This window comes from Cynocephalus volans, chromosome 10 (assembly GCF_027409185.1).
Source record: "Cynocephalus volans isolate mCynVol1 chromosome 10, mCynVol1.pri, whole genome shotgun sequence".
NCBI lineage: Eukaryota > Metazoa > Chordata > Mammalia > Dermoptera > Cynocephalidae > Cynocephalus > Cynocephalus volans.
In genome coordinates, this window is record NC_084469.1 from 2,326,416 (window position 1) to 2,354,407 (window position 27,992).

The 27,992-nt window shown below is 44.8% G+C and overlaps 2 protein-coding genes across 2 annotated transcripts in view; one reads left to right on the top strand and one right to left on the bottom strand.

Moving 5' to 3' along the window:
* Positions 1-19,501, top strand: part of DNAJC7 (DnaJ heat shock protein family (Hsp40) member C7) — a 27,254-nt gene extending 7,753 nt beyond the window's left edge. Inside the window, exons 2-14 of the mRNA XM_063112477.1 lie at positions 3,580-3,668; positions 4,867-4,991; positions 5,371-5,484; positions 6,192-6,266; positions 9,790-9,908; positions 10,645-10,798; positions 11,519-11,683; positions 12,492-12,583; positions 15,864-15,937; positions 16,342-16,488; positions 16,898-17,050; positions 18,695-18,757; positions 19,180-19,501. Of these exons, the coding sequence (XP_062968547.1) occupies positions 3,580-3,668; positions 4,867-4,991; positions 5,371-5,484; positions 6,192-6,266; positions 9,790-9,908; positions 10,645-10,798; positions 11,519-11,683; positions 12,492-12,583; positions 15,864-15,937; positions 16,342-16,488; positions 16,898-17,050; positions 18,695-18,757; positions 19,180-19,217 (1,408 nt within the window). The 3' untranslated portion in view covers positions 19,218-19,501. The remainder of the gene's footprint in view (positions 1-3,579; positions 3,669-4,866; positions 4,992-5,370; positions 5,485-6,191; positions 6,267-9,789; positions 9,909-10,644; positions 10,799-11,518; positions 11,684-12,491; positions 12,584-15,863; positions 15,938-16,341; positions 16,489-16,897; positions 17,051-18,694; positions 18,758-19,179) is intronic.
* A 1,174-nt stretch (positions 19,502-20,675) lies between these two features.
* On the bottom strand, positions 20,676-27,971 carry CNP (2',3'-cyclic nucleotide 3' phosphodiesterase). Its single transcript, XM_063111635.1, has 4 exons — positions 27,837-27,971; positions 25,887-26,556; positions 23,628-23,767; positions 20,676-22,215 (listed from the first exon to the last, which is right to left on the bottom strand). The coding sequence occupies exons 1-4, from the start codon at positions 27,837-27,839 to the stop codon at positions 21,766-21,768; spliced, it is 1,263 nt and encodes a 420-aa protein (XP_062967705.1). The 5' UTR covers positions 27,840-27,971; the 3' UTR covers positions 20,676-21,765.
* Positions 27,972-27,992: the final 21 nt, after the last annotated feature.

Consider the following 27,992-nt stretch of genomic DNA (forward strand, 5'->3'; position numbering starts at 1 on the left):
GGACGGGTGAAATTATCTACTGCAGAAGGCTGTTTTTTAAAATGTTCCTTAGAAACACTTTGAAACTCTGAAAAAGCACTTAAGATGTATTGTAACTGTTAATAGTGCCATTAAGTCAGTTATAGCCCAGTCTTTATTTTGCTGTGGTATTATATTTCAAGGTTTAGTCTGAATTTAATTTTGTAGCCACAGAAAATAGTCTGTAGTTTAATTTAGTCCCTTGGGATTCCTTTCCTTTTTTTTTTTTTTAGTTGGTCCAGGTGAACCCAATTAATGCTAATTCTTCCTTTCTTTCCATTGATGTGTTTCAGTAGGTACATGTTGTAGCCTCACTTGTTCATCAAATGAATTGACCCCAGCAGTGAGTGGAGTGACAGATGCCAACACCAGATTGCCTTCAATTCCAGTGTTAACCAGCTCTTCTTTTCCAGTCCCATGCCTTTGACATCTTATCTTTCAGTCCCTTTACTGTAAGGGCAACCTGAACAAGCTTCAGCCCTTTATCAGACTCCTAAGGCAGGACTTGAATGGATTTGACCCTGGAATTGTTCCTGATGAGCCTTGTTCAGTTCTTGCTGCTGCCATGCTGTATTCCAAAGATCCACTCTTTCCTTGGCTGGTCTCGCAGGGTCAGGCCCATTGGTTAAAGCTTGTTATGGATTTGGTAGGGAGGTTCAAAATGAAGGAGGGACTCCACTTTGGGCACTGGACCTGGAGGCAAAAAATAAGCATTCAGTCTAAAAGCACTAAGTGCCTATTGTTTAGGCAGCTGTTAATCAGCCATGTTTCTATGAAAATAAGTCCTTTTCATGAGGCAGTTGTGTGGGAATAGCTAATTCTGGTCTGATGCTGCGCAGTGTGAGGTTAAAAACATGGTAACTTGTCACAACACAATTCTTCTTGTTCTTTTTTCTGTGGGCTGACTCCACATTACTTGCTTTGTTTGCTCTAGAATGGAATCTACTCACCATTTACTAAAATGAAATGTGTTTCTTGGGGGAGGCAAAGTCCAGTTCACTAAATCTTGCATCTTGAAGAGAAAGGAGCCCTGCTCCCTGTATGACTAATTGTTAGGAATGTCATTTAGCTTATTTAATTCCAAATTTCTGTTTTGGGGTTAAATTTTATATCCTGGGGCTCCTTTGTGTTTTAGTTTTAAAAAGTTCATATTTATTTTTCATGCCTTATTCCCAGAGTACATATTAATTTTTAAAGTACTTAGCAATAGCTGGAAATGAGCATTAGAGAGAAAGTTTAGCACAGTAGACAGTATACAAGCTTCGGAATCTGATAAGTGTGGGTCTCATCCTGACCTCAGGCAAGTTATTTAACCTCCAGACTTTAATTTCCTCTCTTGAAAAATGGGAATAATGAAACTCACCTGACTAATCGTTTAGAGAGGATAATATATGGAAGGTATCTGGCCTCAATTATTATTAATCATCTTCAAGAGAAATAATTCTTTGCATTTTTACTAGAAGCCAATGCTGAACTCACCTCCTTGGGAGTAGTGTTTCAGGAAAGAAGGGGTACCTTTCAGTAGCTCTCTAGATTGTTTCCCTTTTGACTAACAAGCTTTATACTGCTGACACTATGTCTGTCCAAGTAACTAGATGCCTTTGGTTTTTCTGAAGGATTTGTTTATTCTTAGCCACTAGCTGACTAAAGAGGAAGTAAGATCTTCTAAGATACAGTTTGGGCCTAAAGTCTACTTTGGAATTTACTATTACGGTTTTCACAGCAGTTTAACTCAACTTCTGTTAAATCCAGTTTGGGGGAAGCCCTTTCTTCAAATCTCTTGACATGTCTGCCCTTAAAGGATAAGCTCCTCATAGTTTTTATGGTTCCTTGCTTAATTTAGAGTTACAGGATTGTATACACATACAGGAAGACTTCAGTTGGTCCTTTAAGTCTTGCAGGGGGATTCTTCTTGAGAACTTTTAATAGCAGATGGTCTCTTTACAGCATCGTGACAGTTGGTATAATAAAATTACTCAAGCACATTTACATCCATCACAGTTCAAATCTTTCAACATTTATAGGTTGTTTCCATTTTCCTTCTCATTTTTTCTAGCAGCCTTTTCATGTTAGTAGGACTTGCCAGGACAGTGATAGAGAAGAATGGAAAGGAAGGATTGCCTCAATAAAAGGAGGGCGGCTTTGCCAATTTATAGTTTAAAATACACAAGTAAATAAATCACAAATCTCTGTAATGCCAGCGTCCCTAGAATCAAGCTGCCGTAAACTCCCATATCGTTGCCAAGGTTAAGAACCACGACTTTTGTCTCTACTTCAGGCAACCTTGAACTGTGTTCTTTTGTGTATATATATATAGGACAGGAAAAGAAACAATGATTCCTCTTTATAACTCAGATATTCAGTTATGTTGCAGTAATTATTTCAATAAAGAATTAGCTTAATCATGCAGGTTGGGCAGTAGGATGATTTTGGGTATCTTTGATAGAGGTTACTAGTTCTTTTTAAACACTGTTGGTCATGTCTGATTTGATTCTAGTTACTTGTCAGGAATATACTTCCTAATTATATAACATCGCTCCTTTAGGAAAGTACAATTTGTCTAATGGCACAGTTTACAAAAAATAGATCTTGGGAGGGCCAGCCCGTGGCTCACATGGGAGAATGTGGTGCTGATAACACCAAGGCCACGGGTTTGGATCCCTATATAGGGACGGCCAGTTAGCTCACTTGGGAGAACGTGGTGCTGACAACACCAAGTCAAGGGTTAAGATCCCCTTACTGGTCATTTTTTAAATTTAAAAAAAAAAAAAAGATCTTGGGGTAGGGGAAAAAATTCTAATATAACCTGCTTGCTGAATATACAAGGTACTGGAGGGACAGTAAAGGGGGCAATAAGTAGCCACATAGAATTGATGGATGGGCAGAGAGAACACCAGTAGATAGTTACTCCTTACGGCATGGCACTGGCAGCCTGTACTTCATATTACCCTGTCATCCACATTCTTAGTCTCTGCTGTCACTTAACTCTGTCCTCCATCTTAGACACCAATATAACGTGCTTTTAACTCCTTTGCCACCTGCTTTTGCTCTGCTTGTCCTTCCAGCGACAAATGCATGAACCACTTTTCAGGAGACTAAATCACTAAAATTCTTATAAGAATGTGAGCCATTTCACATTGAGAAATCACTTGCCCCTGAATGGAATTACCCGTAGCTCATTTACCTGTAAGTTTGCAGAAGCAGCAGCAGTTGTGACACAGTGGAAATGAAATAGGTATAAAAATTCAGTTGCTGTGAGAGACTGTCTAAATTTGCCTGTCCTATGAGAAGATGACTACAGGCAGCCAAAATGAGAGAGGTTTCTTTATTTAGTTTGAATGTATCTAAGAGACAAAAAATAGCATCTGAAGAACTTGGATTCTTTCCTTAGCACCTCTTTTTGGTCCATTACCCTATTGAACAAATGTATAAATTCCTTTAAGTATCACACTAACTTTCAGCTCATTGTTCTGGGGGCTCTAAACCAAAGATAGCTGCCATGAGATTACAGAGGTTATTCCCAAGCATAGTAGCATGCTTCTCTCTCTCTTTTCTTTTCAGGGAAGCAGAGTCTTTCAAGGAACAAGGAAATGCATACTATGCCAAGAAAGATTACAATGAAGCTTATAACTATTATACAAAAGCCATAGGTAAGAAGACCTGGTACTTACACTAGAAAATACTCATTTGCCAAATACAGCAAATCCTTGAATAACAGGGTGTTTGAACATGGGTCCACTCACACATGGATTTTTTTTCAATAAGTATATTGGAAAATTTTTGGCAAATTATGTCATGAATGCCTGACATCCCTAACCAAATAATTAAGTAGACACGTAACAGTAGGCTATTAGCAGTTAAGTACTTAACTCCTTAGCCACCACTTAAGTAAAAGGGCTCAGGGCATGCGTGCAGTGCAGTGCAGCTGAGACTCGGGAGACACAACATACCTAAGTAGCAAAGTAGTTAAGTTTTGGGGGAGTCAAAAGTTAAAAGCAGATTTTCAACTGTGCAGGAGGTTGGCACCCCAATCCCCATGTTATTCAAGTGTCAGTAGCTCTTCTCGGGACTGGCCAGTTAGTTCAGTTGTAGAGTGTGGTGTTATAACACCAGGGTCAAGGGTTCAGATCCCAGTACCCGCCAACCACCAGAAAAAAATAAAAATAAATGAATAAAACTCTTCTCTAAGGAATAGCCTTTTGCTTAGTGCATTGATAATTCATTTCTGTGTGAACTCCTTCAGGCTCAATGATCTCATAAGGGATAACTTTTCTAGCTGGAGTGGGTAATTCTTTTGGCAAATTAAAAGCAAGCAATTCCAGAAATACTAAACGTTGTGGTAAAAAGGGTGAAAAGATACCCATCTAAATGTATCTCAGTCATTTCCAATTCATTTACTATCTTAGAAAATGGCCTTTGTAGATAAAATCAAGTCTTAGTTATCTCCATGCTTAGTTCGCCAGCATATTTTAATTCCTTGTCAGCATCCTTCTCACCTAACTTGCTTACAGTCTCCCCACCCCAACTCAACAAATGTAAATTCATTTTAATATCTCATTATACAAAACATAGTTTATTGAGAAGATAAATAGCCTGCCCTTCCCCCCCAAAAAGATAATCAGTGGACTTTAAAGCCATAACTTATTTTCTTTTAAAATTGGTTGTACCATTGCTGCTGTCCATTTGCACAGGTAGTCAGAAATTTGGCTGTGGCCTTCTAAAGAGAGTGTGTTAATATTCTTATAGTGTTATTCCCTTGACATAGTTCTGAGGGAAATGGGAGATGCCCCTTAAGTTTTCAAAGAAGTGACCTGTTCTTTGTTTTATATTCTTCTGTCTCTCCTGTAGATATGTGTCCTAAAAATGCTAGCTATTATGGTAATCGAGCTGCCACATTGATGATGCTTGGAAGGTTCCGGGAAGCTCTTGGAGATGCACAGCAGTCAGTGAGGTTGGATGACAGTTTTGTTCGGGTATGTAATGGGGCTTTTTGGGGAAGGCTTAGTTGCTACAGTTGAGTTCCTCTAGCCCAGGGTTTCTCAGTCTTGACACTATTGATATTTTGGGCCAGATAATTCTTTGTCGTGGGAGGCTATCCTGCACATCGTAGAAGGGTTAGCAGCTTTTCTGACCTTTAACCACTACGTATCAGTAGCAACCCCTCTCTCCAGTTGTGACAACCAAAAATGTCTCCTAACATTGCTAAATGTTCCCTGGAGGGCAAATTGCCCTGGTTGAGAACCACTGTTCTAGCCGTTTCATCCCCTGTTGGTTTCACGTGAGTGTTTGTTGCTGCTGTTGATTTCTTTCTGCTTGACCAGTCATGCTTTTCTCTCCTTACATTTCTTCTAGGGACATCTACGAGAAGGCAAGTGCCACCTCTCTCTAGGGAATGCCATGGCAGCATGTCGCAGTTTCCAGAGAGCCCTAGAACTGGATCACAAAAATACTCAGGCACAACAGGAGGTATGGGTCTGATCCTGTTTGTATCAAAAGAGGCAGTGTGGTATATTTGGGAGGAATAATGATTTGAAAATCAGAACTGAGATCTAGTCCCACTTCTGCCATCAGCCACACTTGGGTGACTTTTTTAAAAATCTATGAAAATTGGAGGGTTTCTGAGATGGCAAGGAAAATAGGCAGATGCTTCAGGGAACTGATTTGAGTGAGTTTGAAAAATTTAGGGGGGATGGCTGGTTAACTGAGTTGGCTCGAGTGCAGTGTTATAACACCAGAGTCAAGAGTTTGGATCCCCATACCAGCCAGCAACCAAAAAAAAAAAAAAAAAAATTTTAAGTGAATTCAAATCCTTACTAAATTGGTAGCAACTAAAACATAATTTGGTTCCATGTGCCAATATATGCAATTTATCACTGGATATGTTGTAAGATTCTCAAAACTTCTGCTCAGTCCCTGGCAATGCATTGTCTTTATTTTATGTATATCAAGGTATGACTCTTGTGTTTCTAACTTGAAGTTCAAACTGAGAGTGAAGTTTGGGTCTTAGCCTTTCTGTTAAGGCATCTTGGCTTCATCTTCATCAATTTGATTTGTGAAAAGTCTGTGGTTGTGATTTTCTTGAAGTAACAAATTAATCAAGGCCTTGTTGATTTTTGTGATTATTGAATCTACAACTTCATGAAAACTTTTCCATGTCTGGTTTTCCGGTATAGTTCAAGAATGCTAATGCGGTAATGGAGTATGAGAAAATAGCAGAAATGGATTTTGAGAAGCGGGATTTTCGGAAGGTAAAGTACAATATGAGAACATTTCATCTATCTTTTCTCACAAAGTTCCTATATGTGTGTATGTGCATGATAATTAAGAGGAGTAGTATGGTGCAAAATATCTAGAACAGCAAATTATCATTTAAATTGGGTTTTTGACATTTTATTTTCTTTCTTTTTTTTTTTTTTTTTTTTTAACCGGTAAGGGGATTGCAACCCTTGGCTCAGTGTCGTCCGCACCACGCTCAGCCAGTGAGCGCACCGGCCATCCCTATATAGGATCCAAACCCGCGGCCTCAGCACTATCAGCACCACACTCTCCTGAGTGAGCCACGGGGCCAGCCCTTATTTTGTTTATCTCTTACAATTTTTTAATTTTTTGTTAAGGTACTTTCTTAGTTACATTTAGCTTTATAATAAATAGCAGAATGAATTTGTTACTTGAGTTTGTGTTGTTGATGCAAGGTAGAGGCCTAAAAGTGTGCTGATTAATAGAGGAAAAGCCACTTAGAATTGAATACTGGGTTTGGATAATCCGTTTTTATTTGAATAATGAGAGCTGGCTTTAACTCCTGTTTTATGTGAACTGGGAGCGATAAATCAAAAATAGAAGCCCATTTTACATTTTTGAATAATTGGTCATTACCACCTTTTTGACATTAGACTGTCCTTAGATATTAGACTGTATGATATTTCTTGAAAATTTATATGTCAAATGGGTTGACAAATCTGAAACATGGGAAAGGTATAAAAGTTCTAGGTATCTTTCTAGCTCTTGTTATGCCTGATCCGTATAATTCCTAACTCCTTTCCTTAGACGCTACTTTGAAATAGTTTGCACTAGAGTTTCAAAAGGGGAGGTGGATGGCCCCCCAAAAGGTTAAATACCACTGATCAGGAGAGATTTTCAGGATTACTTGAAATAAATTCACAAGTACTATCCAGGGAAGGGAGTTGTTGCTTCACATGTGGGAATTTGCTTGGTATTTGCTGTAGCAGGTACTTAATAAATGTTTGATAAAAGGATATAATTAAGAATCATTCTTAACTCAAACGCTGTGAAGGTCTTTTATCTGGTAGCAAATATATCTGATTAGCTTATGCGGAGTCCTAGCATTAACTTATTAGCATCATCTTCTGTCAATTGGTTTTAATAACCACAGTGTCTTTGTAGTGTGATTCATAAGTTTGTTTTGTTTGGTTTTTGTGTGTGCGTTTGGAAAGCAATTCTGCCTACTGTCACGTTTTCTGAGGTTTACATAGTCAAAAGCTTTGTCTCAAAAGGAGGTCTTTTGGATTTCTTTTCTCTCTTACCCACTCTGGAGCCAGAATCCTGAGTTTGTGACAGAATCCTCTGTTTGTAACATCCCACCCCCCTCCTCTGTAGCTCATGGTGATGTCACAAATGAAGAATTATGATCCTGGCAAGGGAAACAGATGAACTTCGAAGAAACAAAGATCTTCTTTGCCTGCAGCTGTCCCTAGTCATGGGGAGGTGGGGGTGGGAAGTGAAGCACTGAGCCTTCTAACTGATGCTCGCCACAACAAGCAGAAGTCGCTCTGCACAGAAACGTTGTCCTTGTGAAGGCAACAGGGCGTGGCCGCTGAAATCATGACTGGTTTCTCACCCCCCTCATTCTTTTTCCATTTGAGGAAAAAAAATTTAGCACTACAACTCTACCTACATAATAGCTAAGTCTGCGTATTGTCTTTAGGACTTCCAGGATAGCAACCCGTGCCATTGAAGGGGAGGCACTCCTGTCACTGCTGTGTTGACAGCACAGAACGTCTCGGTGGAATAGTTCATGGTGGTAAACTACGTGCCCATATCTTTTACTTTTTTTATGTGGGTATTACAAAAAGTTCATGGAAAAATAGAATTGAAAGATAATATGAATCTTTCCATGAACTTTTTGAAGACCCCTCACATATATTTATTTTTAGTTGACACATCATAATTATACGTATTTATGGGGAAGTGTGATGTGTACTTGTATACATTGCGTAATGATCAAATCATGGTAATTAGCACATTCATCACCTTCTTTGTTGTGAGAACATTCAAAATCCTCTCCTAGCTATTTGAAATGTATAATTCATGATTGTTAGCTATAGTCCATATTTTTTAATTTCAATTTTTGAATAGTTGCTGTTCATGGTTCAAAAGCTAGAAAGTATGAAAAAATATTCAGTGATGAGTATCCCCTCAAACTTGTCCTCTGTCTACCCAGTTCTCACCCCCACTAAGGTAACCACTGTTCTGTGTCTTCTATTTCCTTCTATAGTTTTGTAGAAATATGTAGAATCTATAAAGTATAGATTCTTAATTTTCCTCTTTTTTAGTATGAAAGATAGGATTCAGTGCACGGTTCTGTACTCCTTTTTTGCTGAACAGATCTTGGAAATCTTTCCCTATCAGTACATGGAGAGCTTCTTCATTCTATTTTATAGCTACATGTTATTCCTTATATCAATGTCTGTTATTTAACCAGTCTTCTGTTGATGTACTTTGAGTTATTTCTGCTTGTAAGTTCTTAGAATTTACCTCTTCCTGATCCCCATGGCCAGATTCTTAGAAGGAATGGATGTCCCTTAACTCCAGATTTCTCCTTTGAGTTAATTATTCTTGAGAAAGTTATGATTCAGCAAGGATCTCCCAGGAATAGCGGCTAAACCAAAAATGAAAGCTTAGAGAACAAACTTCTGAAAAGAGAAAAGAGAGGTATGTGGAGACCCCCTAGGAGGCTGAAAGAGTGAACTAATCTCAACCTTGTTATGTGCGTGTGAAATACTTAGCTAATGGTTTGTATAGCAGCATGCTAGGAATAATAATCTGATGTAGTTTATATAGAACTGTTTAAAATGGTATATTTCTGTATTAAAAATATAGGTGGAAGAGGGGCCACCATTGTACTCAGTGAGATGTGAGGTTCTTGGCTCAGGGAAGGAGGAAACTGAACAATTTTGATAATGTAGAGAGCAATGATTCTGTAGCAGGTTATTTTGGCTATTCCTTGTCTTGCTTAACAGACTAAGCATGTTGAATTATGCAAAGTAGCAATAACAGTGTTTGTGAGAAGAATGTGAGTTTCGATCACAGTCACTATGGATATGATTCACTGGGGAGGCAGCTTAGCACTGTGATAGGCTCTGGAGTCTTAGTGTCTAAAATCAAATTCTATTTCTATCAATTACTAATTTTGGTGACCTTGAACCTTGGTTCCTGTGCCTTAGTTTTCTCATCAGTAAAATAAAAGTAATAATGTTACCTATTTCATAAAATTGTGAGAATTAAATGGGTTAATGTATAAAGTACTCAGTAAATGTTTGCTCTCATTATCATCTGAGTCAACTGCTCACCTCATTTCAGTGCTTTAATTAATTAGGTACGTTTTTAAACTGTGATATTACTTTCCTGCTCAACAGTGGATCTAGGGGAACTTCTTTGAGCTTTGAATCTGTCTGTTGCCTGTGACCAAACTAAACTGAAGACATTTCTAGAGTCTAGAATGAAGAACTGTATTTGCTCTCTTCTTTTCCATAGGTTGTTTTCTGCATGGATCGTGCCCTAGAATTTGCCCCTGCCTGCCATCGCTTCAAAATCCTCAAAGCAGAGTGTTTAGCAATGTTGGGTCGTTATCCAGAAGCACAATCTGTGGCCAGGTATGTAATCAAGCCAGTTTAGCATTGAATTGCCAGATACTACTGGACTTATGCTGTCTGACTGCTTTTTAGAACAAGAGCTAGCTACTATATTGTCTATGGGTAAGCCAGCTAGGGCTACCAAAATTCCTGGGTCTTAAAAGCCAAAATTTAGACCAGATTTGAAAACCCACAGGGTATATAGGAGTATTGTAGTACAGTAGGTATGTGAGCTGTATGTGAAAGAACAAATTATGTTACATGAGTTTTTTGGTTGTTTTTTTTTTCCCCCAGTGTAGTCCTTTTCCTTCCACTCCAGGGGTTGGCAAAACTTTGTAAAGGGCCAGATAGTAAATATTTCAGCCTTTGCAGGCCATAGGGTCTCTGTTGCAACTGCTCACCTCTGCCATTGTAGTGCAAGAGAAGCCATTGATAACAGATGAATGAATATGGGTTTGGCTGTGTTTTAATAAAATGTTATTTGCAAAAACCAGTGGCAGAAAGGATTTGGCCCTGTGGGCTATAGTTTGCCAACCCCTATTCTAATATCATAAGGAGTGTGCAACACAAGAAGTGTTTTAAAGATAAATATAGGTAGATTGTTTTGGGAAGGTTTGAGAAGAGTTTTTAGGAATCTGTCTACCTTTGGATACTTCTAATATTAGACACGTGGTCAAGGAAAAACCTGGCCACAAATGGTAGTGATGGTGGGGACATTCCAAACCACAGCTGAATATGCCTTTTCTGGCTATTGCAGTGATATATTACGAATGGATTCCACCAATGCGGATGCTCTGTATGTACGAGGTCTTTGCCTTTATTATGAAGATTGTATTGAGAAGGCGGTTCAGTTTTTTGTACAGGCTCTCAGGATGGCTCCTGATCATGAGAAGGCCTGCATTGCTTGCAGAGTAAGTTCTAAGCACCAGATCTGAATGGGAAAGAAAGTTTTCTTCTTGGGCCTTTAAGATGATTAGAGTGGAAGGTTTTAGAATTACAAAAGATGTGATAGCTCCTCTTCCTGCTTTGTAAGGATCCTTGGTCCTTACATTAGAAATTATTTTAGGATGACTTTTACTTATCTAAAGGTAAATATGATCATATAAGGTCAGCTCCTTTTAATATCTAAGTGGGGTTTTTTTTGTTTTGTTTTGTTTTTTCTTTTTTCTCCTCAGTGAAGAAAAGATAGTAATGCTTGCCTTGGAGAGTAGAGGCAAACCCGTGGTACCACAGAGCTTATTTTGGTTTTCTTCTGTAAATCTTGGTTTCCCCATCCGCTCTCTAGGAAGCATCAGTGAGCAACAAATAGCCCAGGGGGTGAGGTGGGGGAATTGTGTGATGCTAATCCACTGGAATTGAAGAGACTGGAAATGTGAGGGTACTTCAAAAAGCTCATAAAGGGCTGGCTGGTAGAACGCAGTGTTACAACACCAAGGTCAAGGGTACAGATACCTCTACTGGCAGTTGCCCCCACCAAAAAACCAAAAAACAACTCAGAAAAAGCTTTGTGTTATCTTTTAATTCCATTTTCCCACAAACTTTTTGAAGTGCCCTTATAGACTCAGGCCTCTCTGTATAGTAGTCTCAGACTCTCTGGATGTGAACTCACCTCCCCTTGCTTTTCTCTGTAGAATGCCAAAGCACTTAAAGCAAAGAAAGAAGATGGGAATAAAGCATTTAAGGAAGGAAATTACAAGCTAGCATATGAACTGTACACAGAAGCCCTGGGGATAGACCCCAATAATATAAAAACAAATGCTAAGCTCTACTGCAATCGGGGTACGGTTAATTCCAAGGTAAGCACTTGGTCTGGGTCTTGGAGCCTATGGAGATATTTTAAGGGACCTTAAAGAGGTCTTGGGAAATCTGCCCAATGAGGCTAAACCAGATGAAAAAGGAAAAATTATTTTGATTAATATCTCAGCTTGTTAGGAACTACCTTCTGAGAGGCAAGCTTTTATCTTTTCTATGGAATTTGGGGGCACTTGAGGGATAATTTAGAAGGATATTCCTACCAGTTCTTTCTCAAAGTCTCTTTCCTCTAGTAAGAGAATGGCTAGAGGATTTGGGGTAATTTTAAGAAAGAATTATTGCCTTTTTTTTTTTTTTTAAGTGATTTGGAGGAAATTAGAGTATGAGGCAGGGTTAATTTTTTTCTCTTCTATCACTGATGGTTACCGTGCATGGATGAAAGTGACCTGAGTGCTCCTGTGGCCCTACACATCATGAGAAACAGAGTAGGCTCCTTGTCCTTGTGGAGTTCTAGTAGTTAAAAATCACAGTAATTCCAGTATCTCTAATCAGCCTCTGGAAGATGGGAGGGCAGGAACCACCCTTATTGTTTCCATGTTGTGGTTGGGCACTGACATGGAATGGTAGAGGCAGTTTATCCTTGCAGATAAATGTGTGTGGCTTACATCGTATAGAAAAGAAACCAATTTAAAATTTGGTACCCTTAGCCCTCTGAGACACTGGCATTCCCAGTGACCAAGAATAAGAACCTAGTGTGACAGGGGGCCAGCAACACTGATTTTCTTAGAATTAGCTTCTGGGCTCCCTTAATCACCAAAGATGTGAAGTATGACTGTTCTCTCTCTCCTGAAGCTTAGGAAACTAGATGATGCAATAGAAGACTGCACAAATGCAGTGAAGCTCGATGACACTTATATAAAAGCCTACTTGAGAAGAGCCCAGTGGTAAGTGCCTCTGGTGGGTAGGGGGAAGAGGGAGTTGCTGCTGGCCTACCAGGGGAATTGCATTGTGGATGACGAAGCAGACCCAGGGATGTCGTGAGGTCATTTGGTCCTTCCCCCTGCCTCTAGGTGGGATTGTTCCAGCCCTAGACTATCTTTATAGACCTCCAGCGGAGGAGATTGCACAAGCTCCCTCAGTCTCCCATGCCTGTGTAACGCCCCTCACGGTCAGTAAGTTTCCTCTGATGTCTGACCCAAATTCCTTTTGTTAAAGTTTAAATCCATTTCCTTTGGAGATTTTATTTTGTGTTGTACACTTTTGCTCTAACTTGGCACAGTGCTTGGCACGTAGATGCTCACTCAGTAAATGTTTTATTGAATGAATGGATGGTGCTTGGAAGATGAAGAAATAAAGTATTTCTTGGAGACAGTTGAGAGTTGTTCTTAGCCTGATTGTTTTGGTCAAGGGAAGACAGTCTTATGGTTAGAAGGGATTTAAGCTGGCTCAGCCTCCCAGAAGTGTAATATACTCCCTTTTGGAATATCCTGGATGGGTAGTCTGTGCATGTGTGTTTTGAGCAGAGGGACTCCCTCTCTGACAAGATGATTTATGAGCCAAAATATGCCTACCTCTAGTGCCCAGATTGGCTCCAGAGTCATGGTGCTCCGCAGCATACATATTCCTCTCACTCTTGGACCCACCAGATGATTTTCTTCAGACAGGAACATTAACATGGGCTAGGAGAGACCTCTCTCAGGTATCCATCTCTTCTTACTTCAGATTATTCCGCAGGCAGAGAAGAAATTCCTGTCTTTAAAATTCCTAAAGGAAAACATATTTGTTTTATGCCAGTCCTCCAACACCCGCTCGATTCCTTATTATGAAATGTCATACCCAAAAAACAGTTGATGTCACTGATGCCTGACGAGCTAGTAGTTTAAGCTACCCCATCTCATCTGTGGCGCAGAATATCTCATGGACTACCTCCCATTTACTTTTCCCAAAATTACCATATTTAAAATAGGAAAATTGCTGCTGTGTGTGGTGCCTTTTTTTTTTTTAAGTGAATTTCTTAAGTTAGATGACTAAGTCTGTCCAACAGAAACATTCGTGGAATTACAGAGATTCTGTGAGACTAACCATCAGTCATTCCATCTTTGTAAACCACTGGCAGACAAAAGTAGAAGCTTTGGAGGACAGAAGAGTACCCTTTGACCCATCTAAAGACTTAAACAGACTCAAAATGCTTGAAGGTGTTTACTGCAGTTTTATCTATAATACTACAAAGGACAATCACCTAAATATCTAGCAGGAAGGGGGTGGCTCCCCTTCATGAACATGAACGTGTCATTTCAGATACGTGATACTGCATTAACTCAAAGGAATACGCTGTAGCATTTGAACGGAATGAGAGGAGAACTGAAAATTCTTGATTTCTTAGGAGGATAATAGGATGGAGGATTCCTTTCTTCGTGTGTGCACAATAAACAAAATTCAGTAATTGCTTTGATCAGACATCTCCTTATCTTTGTGGGAGAAACAGTGCTTCCACCTCTAAGATCCCACTACTGGGGGACAGCATGCCCTGTTTAGCACAGTTGGCTGAGTACTTGACAGCAGTCCCCTCAAGCAGCTGGGACTGACAAGAAGTACTGGAGATTAGCTCTGGGCAAAGCTTTACTAGAGGTCTAACTACTGCCCCAGTCTGCCTCAGCTTACCCTGGAAGTTGGAGAGATGCCAATTCTTTGCTACATCTCCCTTCATGAGCTAGGGTTCTCCCTTTTTCCCTAACACCCTACTTTCTACTTTTTCTTCAACTTTTTAAAACATTTAAAATGTAAGGATATCCTTGAATTTTATAAAGTGTGAAGTGAAAATGCAAATCTCTGTAGTATAGCTTATTTACTACATTGCATATGGGCCTGGAAATGTCATCACGTTACTTGTTTGTCAGATCATTCTTCACCCAGGGAAGGGCTCTCAGTTATCAATTTTGTTTTACTTGTACTTCAAATTATATTACATTTTATTCTGTAAATAGTAGCATTTGTGCCCTGTGTCTGCTGGGCATTGGTTTTTTAAAGTCAAAATCAGGATGTTGCCAGAAAACCAGAGATGCCCAAGATATTGGGCTTTTCTTTGGCCAGCCACACTGGTAGCTCTCTCCCTGCCCTGGCCTCCATAGCTGGTGGGGGTCTGTGATGGTTGCAAAGATGGACAGTGTGGTAGCAGTGTAACAAATTGAATCTCTGTTGTATAGCAGCTAGCTGCTGCGTGGTCACTTCCCATTCCCCAGCTGATGGTGTCTGTCTCTGTCTCTAGAACTCCAACCACAGTCTGTTTAATTGGTAGGTCAGTCTTGGTGCCAGTGATCTTATCAGGACACAGAAAATGCCACTTGCTTCTGTGGAAGAGACACACTTAAAAGGTCTGGCATTCAGCCTGTTAAACTAGATTCCTCCCAGGGGAAAACTTTTCTTTTGCACTACCAAAATAGAAGCAAACCAGTGTTTAGAGTCTCCTTTTCTACCTCATTTACCTATGAGTATCTCTCTTAAATTGACTGGTCTTTTTTTTTTTTTTTTTTTTAAAAGATGACCGGTAAGGGGATCTTAACCCTTGACTTGGTGTTGTGAGCACCACGCTCAGCCAGTGAGCGAACTGGCCATCTGTATATGGGATCCGAACCCGGGGCCTTGGTGTTCTCAGCACCACACTCTCCCGAGTGAGCCACGGGCCGGCCCTAAATTGACTGGTCTTAATGGAAGCACTTGCCAGCAGCCACCACCTTGAACTTGATCCTTCTAGTGGCTTACATTAATCCCACTTCTACTCTGGGTTAGAGCTAGCCCTGCATGTTTATGGCACTATAGGTTTCAAAGCTCTTTCATATCTATTTATCTCACTTGATAATCTTTCTCTTGTATGTTTGAATCCCAAGTAATCAAGTAAGTGCCTTCACCTTACCTTTCCTAAGGCAGTCCAGATGCCCCTTGAGTGGCCCTGTGTCAGAAGGAACTTTTTCTGCTTGATTACTTTCCATTCAGAGCAGAGCATCACTTTTGCTGGTTGGGCACAAGTGCCACGAGGCCTGTGTCTTTTCTTCCTTCAGGAACTGATAGCTAATTTTCTCTCGTTGCTAGATTCAGGGCTCCTGTTTCATAAAGCATCTTTCCAAAAGTGTGTGTCTCTTGCTTGAGCCATGCCTCTTCCCCTAGAGTGATACCAAAGACCACTGCTATTATGTCTGAGTCCTGTATTGCCCTATATTTCCTTCTCAGTTACATGGACACAGAACAGTATGACGAAGCAGTGCGGGACTATGAGAAAGTGTATCAGACGGAGAAAACAAAAGGTAAAAGAGCTTGAGAGCATTTGTTTCCCGGAGAACTGTGTGGTCTTACTTGTAGGCCCTAAAGCTGGACACAGAATAGTTTGATTCAGGCATCAGGGATGTACCTTGGGCTTATTTGTTTACCAGCTGGGAGGAAGTGGACAGAGATCCTGGACTGGGGGCACGAGGCACCTGTTTTCTAGTCCCAAATCCTCCTTGTCACTTCTATTTCCTTTTCTGTGTGATGAGGTTAATGTGAGAAACCTAAGTATTTAGAGTACATTTTTTTTAAATCTCCAGAAGAAAGCACCATAAAAGCCCCTGACGTGGTTAACAAGGCTTCTAACTCTGAGGCAGCTAGGCTGAGACCCAGCAAGGGAAAGCAGAATCAGATCTGTCTACTGATGTCAGATGTTTCCCTCTAGAACACAAACAGCTTCTGAAAAACGCACAGCTGGAGCTGAAGAAGAGCAAGAGGAAAGATTACTACAGGATTCTGGGGGTGGACAAGAGCGCCTCTGAGGATGAGATCAAGAAAGCCTACCGGAAACGGGCCCTGATGCACCACCCAGGTAGAGCTGGAAACAGGCCCTGATGCACCATCCAGGTAGAGCTGGAAACAGGCCCTGATGCACCATCCAGGTAGAGCTGGAAACGGGCCCTGATGCACCATCCAGGTAGAGCTGGAAATGGGCCCTGATGCACCATCCAGGTAGAGCTGGAAACGGGCCCTGATGCACCATCCAGGTAGAGCCGGCAGGGGCTCGGTGGGGAGGGCCGCAGGGCAGGCCCACTGCCAGCCGCAGTCCGGCGCGGAGGCCTTGGACAGGCTCGTCAGCTGGGAATAAGGTGCTGCTGAGTTCTGTGCTCTCTACGTCTTGGGAAATAACCAGATTCTAAAATCAGACATAAAGTGGTTTTTCTCTTAAACTCTGTTTTCTTTAGACTCTGATTTCATTCTTCTTACACTCCTCTGTTTAGATCGGCACAGTGGAGCCAGTGCCGAGGTTCAGAAGGAAGAGGAGAAAAAGTTCAAGGAAGTCGGAGAGGCCTTTACCATCCTCTCTGATCCCAAGAAAAAGACTCGCTATGACAGTGGACAGGACCTGGATGAGGAGGGCATGAATATGGGTGGTGAGTTGGTTGGGGCAGCCTGGGATGAATCCGATGTCTGTGAAATGTTCTAAAGATACTCCACAGGGAGAGTCTGTACGTAATCAGCCAGTGACACACAGTGATCTGTAAAGCATTCCCTTGATGAATACCTGTAGTGTGTGACGCACCATGTTGGGTGATGGAGAAAACAAGGATAAATCAGATAGGCTCCCTAACCTTCAGAAATCCACAGTCCAGGTGTTTGCAAGTTCCAGCCCATAGGCCAGATCTGATCTCTGGTCTAAACAGAATAACAGACATGGAGTCAAATAAATGCAATCAAGTAGAGCAGGTTTGAGGGCTGGCCGGTTAGCTCCTTGGCTAGAGCACGATGCTGATGACTAAGAAAATCTACTGGAATTTCAAATAAGAATGATGATGATTACACAAATAATCCTGAATCTTCTCCAGTTCAGGGCAGGGGTGTGAGTGAGTTCACCGATAAGAAACATATTGCTCTGCTCAGCAGTTGAGAAGAACTATAAGCAGCCGAGAGCTATTGGAGAGTTTTAAGTAGAGGCACTAGGGACCAGATTTAGGCTCCAGAAATATATGTGTGATGGCAGTGAAGAGAAGAGAGGGGATGACGGAGGAGAGAAATGGAAGGAGGACACAGTAGGCAGGAAAGCACTGGAGGACACAAGTGGAGATAGTGGTAGATTAAGCAGGAATTGATTGTTGATTGTATGTGTTGGGGAGAGGGAAAGGACTAAATTGAGAGTGACTCAGACATAGCTGACTCGTGGGGCCATTCACTGAGCCAGGGGACCCAGGCAGATGAGCAGATATGCTGGCACTTTTGGACATGATGTGGCTGTGGGAGCTGCTGGTAGAAATCAGTCTGTCTGTGCAGCTTAGGAAGTCAGTTGGGGCTGGGGCCATCAGACCTGCTGTGGCCTAGTGAAAAGAGCACAGCTCTAGAGTCATATAGGAGTTGGAATTTCCAGTTCTGCTGTTTTTACTGGCCATGTGATCTTAAGCAAAGTTACTTGAACTTGCTATGTATGTTTTGTTGAATCTAAATTGGGAATATGACTTACCCTGACAAATAGTTACTAGGGATTAAATGATATAATGTATGCAAAGTCCCAGCACCATGATTTAGCACCTAGTAGGTGCTTAATAAACATAGCTTTTTTTCCTGACATACAGTTTAAACAGACTAATAGAACAGAATCAAAGAAGAGACACAGTAAATCATAGATTTTGTTCTCATATTTATTTTTGGTGTATCTAAGTGATAAACTTTAGCCTTTTCAGTAGCTGCCCCACCATTATAGGGAGATAGAACGTGTAAGTCTTGTATCAGTAAGTGCAAATGGCATTCCCAGTTGTTGAGAGGACAGCCCAGCAAAGCTGGGTGAGGCAGAGAAAGCTTTCCTTTTGGACGACACTTGGAAGGAAAAGGGAACATATCCTTTAGAAGTGGGATCAAGCAGTTATGTTTTGCATAGGGTGGGGCAGATTTGCTCACCTCCAGTCTGCAGTGTGGGGCAAGGAGAGGAGTGATACTATCTGGGAAAGCTTTGGAGACCCCTTATCAGTGTCATAAGTTCCTCTTCTAACACTTCTAATTTTTTTTCACCTTTTTGTTCCTTCCATGTTACTCTCACTGCTCCACAGATTTTGATGCAAACAATATCTTCAAGGCATTTTTTGGCAGTCCTGGGAGCTTCAGCTTTGAAGGTGGGTACACCTGCTGTTCTTGGGAGTTCTCAGATCATAAGGTGACTCCCCACCTAGGCAGCTCTTTGGGAGTCAGAATGAATGGGGGCATCTGTCCCCTCAGCTGTTGCTGAGGAGGGGAGGTTCCCAGGCACACCTTGCCTTGGGACCATTAGCATGGCATCTCTGCAGGGTCAGGGAAGCGTCTCTAATGCCTAGTAGCTCGGCTTCTCTGCGAGAGCGAAGATGTCCAGAAGCCACATACGTTTAATGTACTCACATGCTCCCTCTTGTGCCCCAGCGCCCAGACTGTTTGACACCCTTAGAGTTTCTTTCTCTGTATTTGAGTTTGAAGCAGCCCTCGAAGTCTTTTCAATGATCAGAGCAGTCACCTTCCCTAGAAAATCCAGAGCCAGCTAACAAGCCCTTCTTTTCCCTTTCAGCATCTGGTCCGGGGAATTTCTTTTTTCAATTTGGCTAATGAATGGCAACCACCCGGAACGCAGAAATGCAGACTCACTCAGTTGAACCTTGAATGTGGACACAATTCACCTCCTCCCTTCATCATGTCTTCGTGCACTTAGAGCAGTTTCATTTTCTCAGTTGGATACTCCATGTCTGTGTGAGTGGGGTGAAGAAAGGGAGCCAGTGCCGAAGACTGGGAAGGGATGGGAGGTGGGGGGGTGAACAGGGAGGCAGCCTGTGAATTTTTGTTTTACTGTTTAACTTTATTAAAAAAGAAAAAAAAGAAGAGAATAAAATGTTTTGACCCTTTCTGGCCCTTTGCTCTGGCAGCTGCTTTCTGTCACTTCAGAGTCAGTGGGGCCAGAGCTGAGTCCCCAGCGTGGAACTGATCCCAACGTGGACTTAAGTTCAGCAAGCTGCCGCAGGAGGAGCCTGGACATGCCACCGAGCCCAGCTTGGGGAAGGCGGGGTGTGGCTGCCTCTCCCAAACCTGTTTAGCAAGTGAGTGCTGAGCATTCAGTTGTGGGCATGCAAGTTCAGAAGGCAGCTCTTGTTGCCAATGTGGGCTTGAAGGAAACGGAGACGAGGGTGAAATCCTGCCTCCTGACCCTTGCATTTTGAACAAGCAGCTCCAGAGCCTGGGGCTGGTCACTGACAGTCAGCTCATATGGTTGGAAACACCGTTCTTAGCAAACGCCCCTTGCCTTCTTCACTGGTTTCCCTTTCTACATATGGGGCAAGCCGGGGAAGGAAGCAGTGGCATGTGTCATGCTGCTCAGTCAGCTTAGTGTTCAAGTAAGTGACCATCTTAGGAGTTCTGGGCAGACACTTGAGGCTTTGGCTGAAGCCTCAGTGTAGATCTGTGGTGCTTTGCTAATAGAGATGACCCAGGGAAGGCCTTGAACCAGAAAGACAGTTCCTGCCCCTTTCTTTCCAGTCTTCCCCCTTTGGTGCCTAGGCTGTGGTGAAATGACTGTTAGGCCTAAGAAGTTTCCCATGTGGTTGTCTAGGCTCCTGTTGGCCTGGAAGGGACTCCTGAATGCTACCTCTTTCCTTGTGTTTGAGTAGCACTGTCCTGGAGGTAGCCTTTCCTACAGAACTGGAGAAAACCTATACTAGGAACTTGGGGTCTTGCTGAGAAATCTTTCTGGTCAGATTGAGCTGGGGACACCTGTGGCCTATTGCCCTGGTTAATGGGGGACGAGAGGCTTTGTGCTCCACATCCTTCATTCCCAACCAGCCCCCACCTCCTACATGAGTGTGAGGCTAGCCTCTCTCCTTTCTGCCTCTTCATGAAAGCCAACACTGTTCAGCTGCCCAACCTCACCACAGCTGTACCCAGCCAGCAGAGGGGAGACAGGACCGATGGCCCCAAGCTGTGAGACAAAGCCAGTCCTAATACACCCAGCCCTAGCCTTAGGGAAGACCGAGCTGGGCACAGAAGGGTGAGAGAGACTGCACACAGCTAGGATTAACATGATTTATTTCATTATCAGTCTTACAGGTTGCTAAGATTGGGCAAAGCCAGGATAGTAACTTAAATCCCAAGCACTTCCATTGACTGACAACCTGATTAGCAAGGCCCTGTTACTGAGCAGAGGGCAGTGGAGGGCACCCCAGGAACCATAACACATGTAGCAGTGTTAAAAATCCCTTCCCAGAGGCAACAGGTGGGACTTGGTCCTTACCAGCTAGGGGTCTACTCCATTAGCTCTTAGTACCCACCAACCCCCTTTAGAGGAGGCCCAGAGGCCTCCAGAGGCACCACGGAGGCAAGATGGGCTGGGCAGACAGCAAGACGGGAGCTTCCCCACCAACATGCTGTCTCTGGCCTTGATCTCCCCATGCTCACAAGAGAGCCCCACCACTGGAAAGGATGGCCAGCCCATCCCCTTCCTGGAGTGAGACCAGTAGCCAGTCTGGCATGTGGCTGTTGTTTATTCTGTTTTCTTCCCTGGTTATCAAACTATTACTTAGTTATGGTGTGAAGGAGGGGACAGGAACCTAGGAGTGAAGGTGGGAGGTAAACCCCTTTTGTCTGTGCTGGTAAATAGCCCCAGCCTTCCTGAGGCTAATACTGATTAAGAAACGGGAAAAAAGCCCAAGGATCCTCCCCTCCCACAGCTGCTGCTAGTTTTCCCTAGCTGTGGTTACGAGCCCCAGCTCATTACCTTTGCCTTCAGTCAGCTGGCTTTATGCAGCTCTGAGGTCTCTCTCTCCACTGGCCCACCCCTGGCCAGAGCAGTGGGCCTGGGCTAGGGGCTGGGTCTGCCAGTACCTGGAGGCAGAGCAGAGCTTGGAGTTCTGGCTGCAGCTCCAGGCTCAGGTTCCTGAATGGTGCCTACCTACTCCCCTTGTGTTGAGAGCTTGAGTATTAGAGGGGAAGAGAGCAGGCAGGAAGGGAAGGGCAGTTATTTTACAAGTTTTCAAAAAGTTACAGGTTAGATTAACTTTGAGTAAAAAAAAAAAAAAAAAAAAGATCTTTAAACACAGGTCAAACGGAGGGTATTTCCCTGTTCTCCCCTTCCCTTCTAAAGAGCAAGGGGCTGCGCTGCTGAGCACACTCATATGATGGTGCAGGACTGCAGGGCACCCCCCTTCCGGCTGCCGTGGGTGGGCACAGGTTTGCCTTTCCCATAGTATCCCGTGAAGATAGCCCTGACCTCCATCTTCTTGGCCAGACTCAGCATCCAGCGCCCATTGCCCAAGGAGTAGAGCTTGCCCCGGCTTAGCTCACCTACCTCCTCGCCTCGGTTGCCCCCCTTCTCCTGCCATACAATCTCTAAGAGGTCAATGCCTGTCTGCACAGCCTCCACGTCAGCTGCACAGCCAAGGGTGATGTGAGCACGGCTTCCCCGGGGCAGGCTTTCAGTGAGGGACAGCTTGTCCACGTCATTGGGCCACAACAGCAGCTCCTGCTCACTCAACTCCACCCGGGCCCCAGTTGTCTTGGGTGTCACAAAGAGGGCAGAGATGGTCAGCGTGAAGGCCTTGCAGTAAGATTTCTTCACCACCTAGGGAGAGTGAGAAATAGGGGTCTGAGCTAGAGGTAGTGGCCTCTCAAAAGGGAAAAGCTGACCAAGGGTGGGCCACTCCTGGAGGAGAGAAGGGTAAGTATAACAGAAGTGAGCGCAGCTGAACAGAAGTCTTTTCAAAGGTACATCATCCGCAATCGCCTGCAGCATGCAGCCTTGCCCCTAGCTCAGGCTGAAGTGAGAAAGGCAGGATGGCGGGGGAAGCCAGACTTGCTGAGCTCTTTATCTAGCTCCCTTCCTACTGCAGGGTGCTGAGCAAGTGCTCTAAGCTCGCTGTCTTGGTTTATTCACCTGTAAGGTAGGAATAATACTAGAACCTACCTCTGAATTAACATAAAGGCTGAAGGAATGACTGGGTGAAGAGCTTGGAACAGGGTCAGGCACACAGCAAGGGCTACTGTTACTGCTACTCAGCTCACCCCAAGACCCAGGCAACCCCTGGAGGGCAGGGTGAGATCAGACGTGCCCTGGGTCAAAATCCTCTGTACACTTTGGTTTACATCTGATTATATATCTGGTTTTATCTGATTCTCTGAGAAAACCCATCTTTCCCATCTGACCATAAAAGCTTCTCATGGGATTTTTGCTCACAATCCCTTGTCCCAACGGTGTCTGGCATGTAATAGGTGCTTAATAAATACTGCTAAATGAATGAATGGTTAGAGATGGTAGTGACACGTGTTACACATTCATTCAACTATGCTACGGTGCTGGGAACACATGGGTGACAAAACTAAAAGCTCCTCACCCTCGGGGAGCTCCTGTTCAAGTGGGAGGAGACCAATGAACAAACAAGTAAAATGCCTGCATAAATCCAGGCAGAGAAGGCCTTGCCGAGAAGGTCACACTGAAGCAGGTCACAGCCTGGGCCAGGCGGACCTGGGCAATACTCTTGTGTCTGAAGATGTGGTGGAGGGTTCCAGCTGTGTGGTGGGGAAGGGGCTGGCCTAAGCTAATAAACTTCACTGTCCTATGGCACTCTCTCACTTAGGGAAGGCCAGGTCTCTGATCTCGGACAGGGACTTCAGTGCATCAGGCTCCCTGGAGGCAAGTGATTCCTAGCCTTTGGAAGTTAATGCTGGCCCAGAGAGGCCAGAACAGGAGCCTACTGCCAACCAGCATCCTCCATGAATCTGCAGAAGGCAAAAGCTTTGGCAGGCGGGCCTTGGGGATGAAGGCACAGGCATGCGGGACTGCCTGGGCAGGCTCCTCAAAATGGGCAACTGAGGTCTACATGACTAGGCCTGGGGACAGGAGAACTGGAGGAGATGCCATTTTTCTTGAGCTGCTGTCTAGTTTTTGGTCCCCGCCTGGCACTGGCAGCCATATCCAGAAGCCACTGCAGCCCCTTGCCCTCCCCACTTCCATCAGTGTCCCTGGGGAGAACTCACATCCTGCTGGGCGTACTCATCTGCCCCAGTGGCCTTCCCGTAGTCACAGAACTTGGTTGTGCAGTGCAGCACACCTGGGGGTCTCTTCCCAAAGTAGGTGACCAGTTCAATCTTCTCCCTGGGCTCATCCCCAGAGACAACTGCAGGGAGAAAGAGGGGCAGTCAGGGCAGGGGGCAGGGGCATACTAACACCTACCACCAAGATCACAGGGTCCCAGACGAAAGAAACTCAGACATTAAGCATAAATTCTTAAACAGTCCACGACAATTCATTCATTCGTTAGCTGGTCAAACTCATGGCCACTTTAGAGCTATCAAAAATGTTTGAATTCCCTGGCTTAACATTGTGTAGATCTTTGCATCTCTTCCCCAAACTCTTAAGGCATTTGTAACCCAGGGGAAGGTAGGACAGGCCAACAGAACATGAAATTTACCAGCATTACATCTAAAAGGGGAAAGCAAGTCATGAAAACAGGGGTGGAAAGGAAAAAGAGGGTTGGGAACAGAGTAATACGTGGAAAGAGCCAGTAAGAACACAGTGTCTCAACCCTGCCACTTACTAGCCATTGGGCCTGGGGCAAGTGATTGATCCTCATCTGTCTATCCAGTACAACAATTAGGGTGACCATATGCCCCCGTTTTCCCAGGACCACCCAGGTAACCATTAGCACTGCATTTCACTCAGGGCCCATCTGGACCAGAAGTTACATGGTCACCATAATAATACACACCTTGCAGGCTTGTTTGGTGGGTGAGAGCCTATGAAAGGTCTTGGAATATAAAGGGATAACATTACGTGGCTGGTAGACCTGAGGAGGTGTGGCGTATAAGTGATTTCACCTTCCAGACTCCAAGCCTTGTGGCTATCTTCAGAGTCACTAGCGTTTTCCTGTCTATTCCGAGTTGAGTCTCTGCAAGGATGTCTTTCACCCTCCACAGAGCAGGGAGATCTCTACTCTGAGAGCAGGACTTGTTCTAGTTCCGTTATATTTCTCCTGCTGTATACTGGGCAGAAAAGGATTCCAGGGTTTTTTTTTGCGGGGGCGGGGGGCAGTGGGGTGCAGCTGGCTGGTACAGGGACTGAACGCTGGACCTTGGTGCTTTCAGCACCATGCTCTAACCAACTGAGCTAGCCCAGCCCAGATTCCAGTTTCAAATGGTGAAAGCAGCTTCAGGTGGCAGTGACTCCCCAAGGCAGAGCCACCAGCTGTTGGGTGCTTTTCCCTTAGGCTATTCACAGGTACAGGGCTAGCTCTAGGCCAGTGTCTCTGCAGGCCCTCCAGTTCCCTGCAGAACTCCAGCTTTAGGAGCCGAGAAACAAGTTCTGTGAGAACTCATACAGGCACAAATTACCTGCCTCTGAGCAATACAAGATGATATAAAGAAACATGAGTGGGACGTTTCAAGTATAATCTAAAATTCAGGGGGAACCAGAAATGGCTTACAGGCATAGAGGGATTAATGGGGGTGACATTTCCCCAAAAGGCCACTGCAGGAGAATAAGAACCACCAGAACCCTTCCTTATCCCAAACCTCCCCTATCAGTATAGCAAGGAGCTCTTGCCAGGAGAGAACCCTTCTACAGTACACAGAGTCCAGGGCTCCAGCCTGCAATCCCACATGCCTTCAGGGCCTGTTTTCCCACCTGGCAAGCAGGGGGTTTGGGACTAGATGTGAGACTCCTTCTCTGGAGCCACAGATGTCACAGGCACTGGATAGCCCAAGGCCTGAGACCCAATCCCAGTGAAGTCACAATAGTCCTAGTTTTAATTTTTTTGCAGCTTAGGATTCTGTGTAATATTTCATTTTGGAACATGATTCTACTTCTAAAAACGAATTTGAGAACACTGGGTCAAACTCTCCCTCTAAGGTTATATGATATAGTGAAAAGTTTCCTGTTATGACAGTAATTTGTTTTTCCTACCTCCAAGACAGGGACAGTGGTCTAATCCAGGCTGGGAGAGGGGCGCTGAGAAGAGGGGTGGAAGGAAAGAGGCAGTGGGAGGGAAGGTGCTCCAAAAAGCACCTCTCCTATTCCCACTCTGCTTCCACTGCCCAAGGCCACCCCTGTTGAGCACCAACTTGCCTCTGCCTCCTCCAGAGGAGCCTCCATCTGCCTTCCCCACTTTGCACCCAATCCCTTGAGTGCAATGACTGTCCTATGCACGCAGCACCTTGTGCCCAGCAAAGTGAGCTCATGAATAAAGCTAACAGTGCAGAGGTTTAGCTTCCCTGCCCCAACCCCACCCCGCCACCTACAGTGTCGAAGCTCCTTCTTGAAGGCCTTGTGGTTCCCCAGCTCATCCAGGAAGACCTGGCCAGCCTTGCGGAGGCTCTCGGAACTCTTCTTGGTCAGGAACCAGCCGAAGTAGAGAGGCAGGAAGTCCTTCTCCAGCCCAGGCTTCAGCTTCTTCAGCTCATCGGCTGACAGCTGCCACTGGTTCTTCTCCTTGAGTTGGGCACAGTCCAGCCGCCATGCTGTCTTGGGCTCCACCAGCACCACCTGGTACTGGAACTGGTCAGCCATTTCAAAGAGCTGCTCCAGCCGTTCCCGCTCATGGTTGGTGTCATCTACCACAAGAACTCTGATATCCCGGCGGCAGTAGGCAGCCAGGTCTTCATCAAGCCGCTTGTATTCCTCAGAGAAGGCTCCTCGAGTGCCAGGGTTGATCTTATAAGCATCAGCAGACACCATCTTGGTGCCATCACGGTACTTGTCCACGATGACCCGTGCCAGTGTGGACTTGCCACTTCCAGGCAGGCCACGCAGGATGAAGAGTGTCTTGCACTCTTGCAGTGTGGCCACTGTATCCTCATCCTGAAGGAAGGGAAACTGCAGCTCAGGCTTGTCCTTGGCCCCTGAGGATGACATTTTGCGGAAGAAGATCTTGGGCAGGAACGTGTGGCTCTTTCGGGAGAAGCCTCTGTTCTGTGTAAGGAGGAGAACAGGAGATAGCCCAGGTCACTCATGGGCTCCCCCCAGCCTTGCCCCCTTATCTCTGGCCTAGTTCTAACAGGCAGCCCCTCTTCGGGCTCCCCAGCCCTGACTTAAAGCATGCCCAGGGTTGCAGGCACGTTCCCAAGTGGTGCAGTGGTGAACATTTTTCTTTTCTCCTTTTAGATCCTTGAGTACCTTCTGCTCTGGGGGTGGAGGAGAAGGAAGCTTGTCTGAAACTCTCCTAAACTTTCACTTTCCTCTAGTTGGAGCTGCAGCCTCAAGGATCACCCATTGCTGCCACCTCTAAAAGGAAACTGTTGGAAGTGCACACAAGGGAGGGCCCGGTGCCTGTAGTTCTGGGACTGGCCCTAACTTATATATTCTAGGCACCTATTAAGGACATCTTTGGAGATGGGGGTCTCTATGTCTGGGCAAAGTCACAGCTGCCCTGGCTCTGACTGTGCAGAGGAGGGTGGGGGTGGAGAAGGGTTACCCAAAGACTGCCTCCCTTCCCCCAACAATGGCAGCAACAGATAATACTCTCTTGTCTGGGATGGGGGGACAATGATCCCACACAAGGGCTGGGGGGGGCAGGGGAGCACTGGACAAAGGGCTTCATTCACCAGCCTGCCACCTCCTCCTCTGCCATCTCCCAGCCCCCACAAAGTCGTGGTCTTTGTGCCTGCCCCAGGACTGGGCGACAAAGGGTACCTGCGTTCAGGGTCTAGCTCTGCCTAACACTTTGCTGTGTGTCGGCAGCACCTCTCTGAGCCACTTGTTTTCCTGTCTGCTAAAAGCCACAAGTGACAACAGTTTTTACTGTAAACTGTCTTCTCCTCTATACTGGCTCCGCCTCCCATCAGCACCCTGAGAGTTTAGGGGGCAAGCGGTTTTATCAAACACGACCCTGGGCAGAGGAAGGCGAGGAATGGCTGCCCCAGCGCGGTGTCCTAAGCAGCCCTGGCCCAGGCCCACCCGCCAGCTGGATGTCCCCAGGCAAGCAGCAGCAGCTTCTGTAGCTCCCGAGTCCCTTTCTCATAAACGCCACCGTTTTCCTCCTCCAGTGGCCACACCCCTTCAACCAAGTCTCCCCGCTTCTCCCCTACCTTAGGGCTGCACTGGAATACCAAGAAAGCTTGAACTTAAGTCCGGAACCTCGGATCTTATTTGCATGCCACTTCCTCCCGAAAAGCCCTAAATACTCTTGTTTTCCATTGTGGTGACCAGCCCGCGTCTCCCCTGCCCCTCCCGGCCTCCACGCGTCCACTCACCATGATGAGGAGGGGGCACCGCCGTCGCCGCCTTTGCAGGCACTAGCTCTCCGGGGCCGCCCGCCTGCGCGGAGGGACACGGGAGTCTAGTGTAGCGCGACCCCAAGCCGGGCCTCTTTACATAGCTCGGAGGCGGATCGCGCGCGTGGGCGGGCC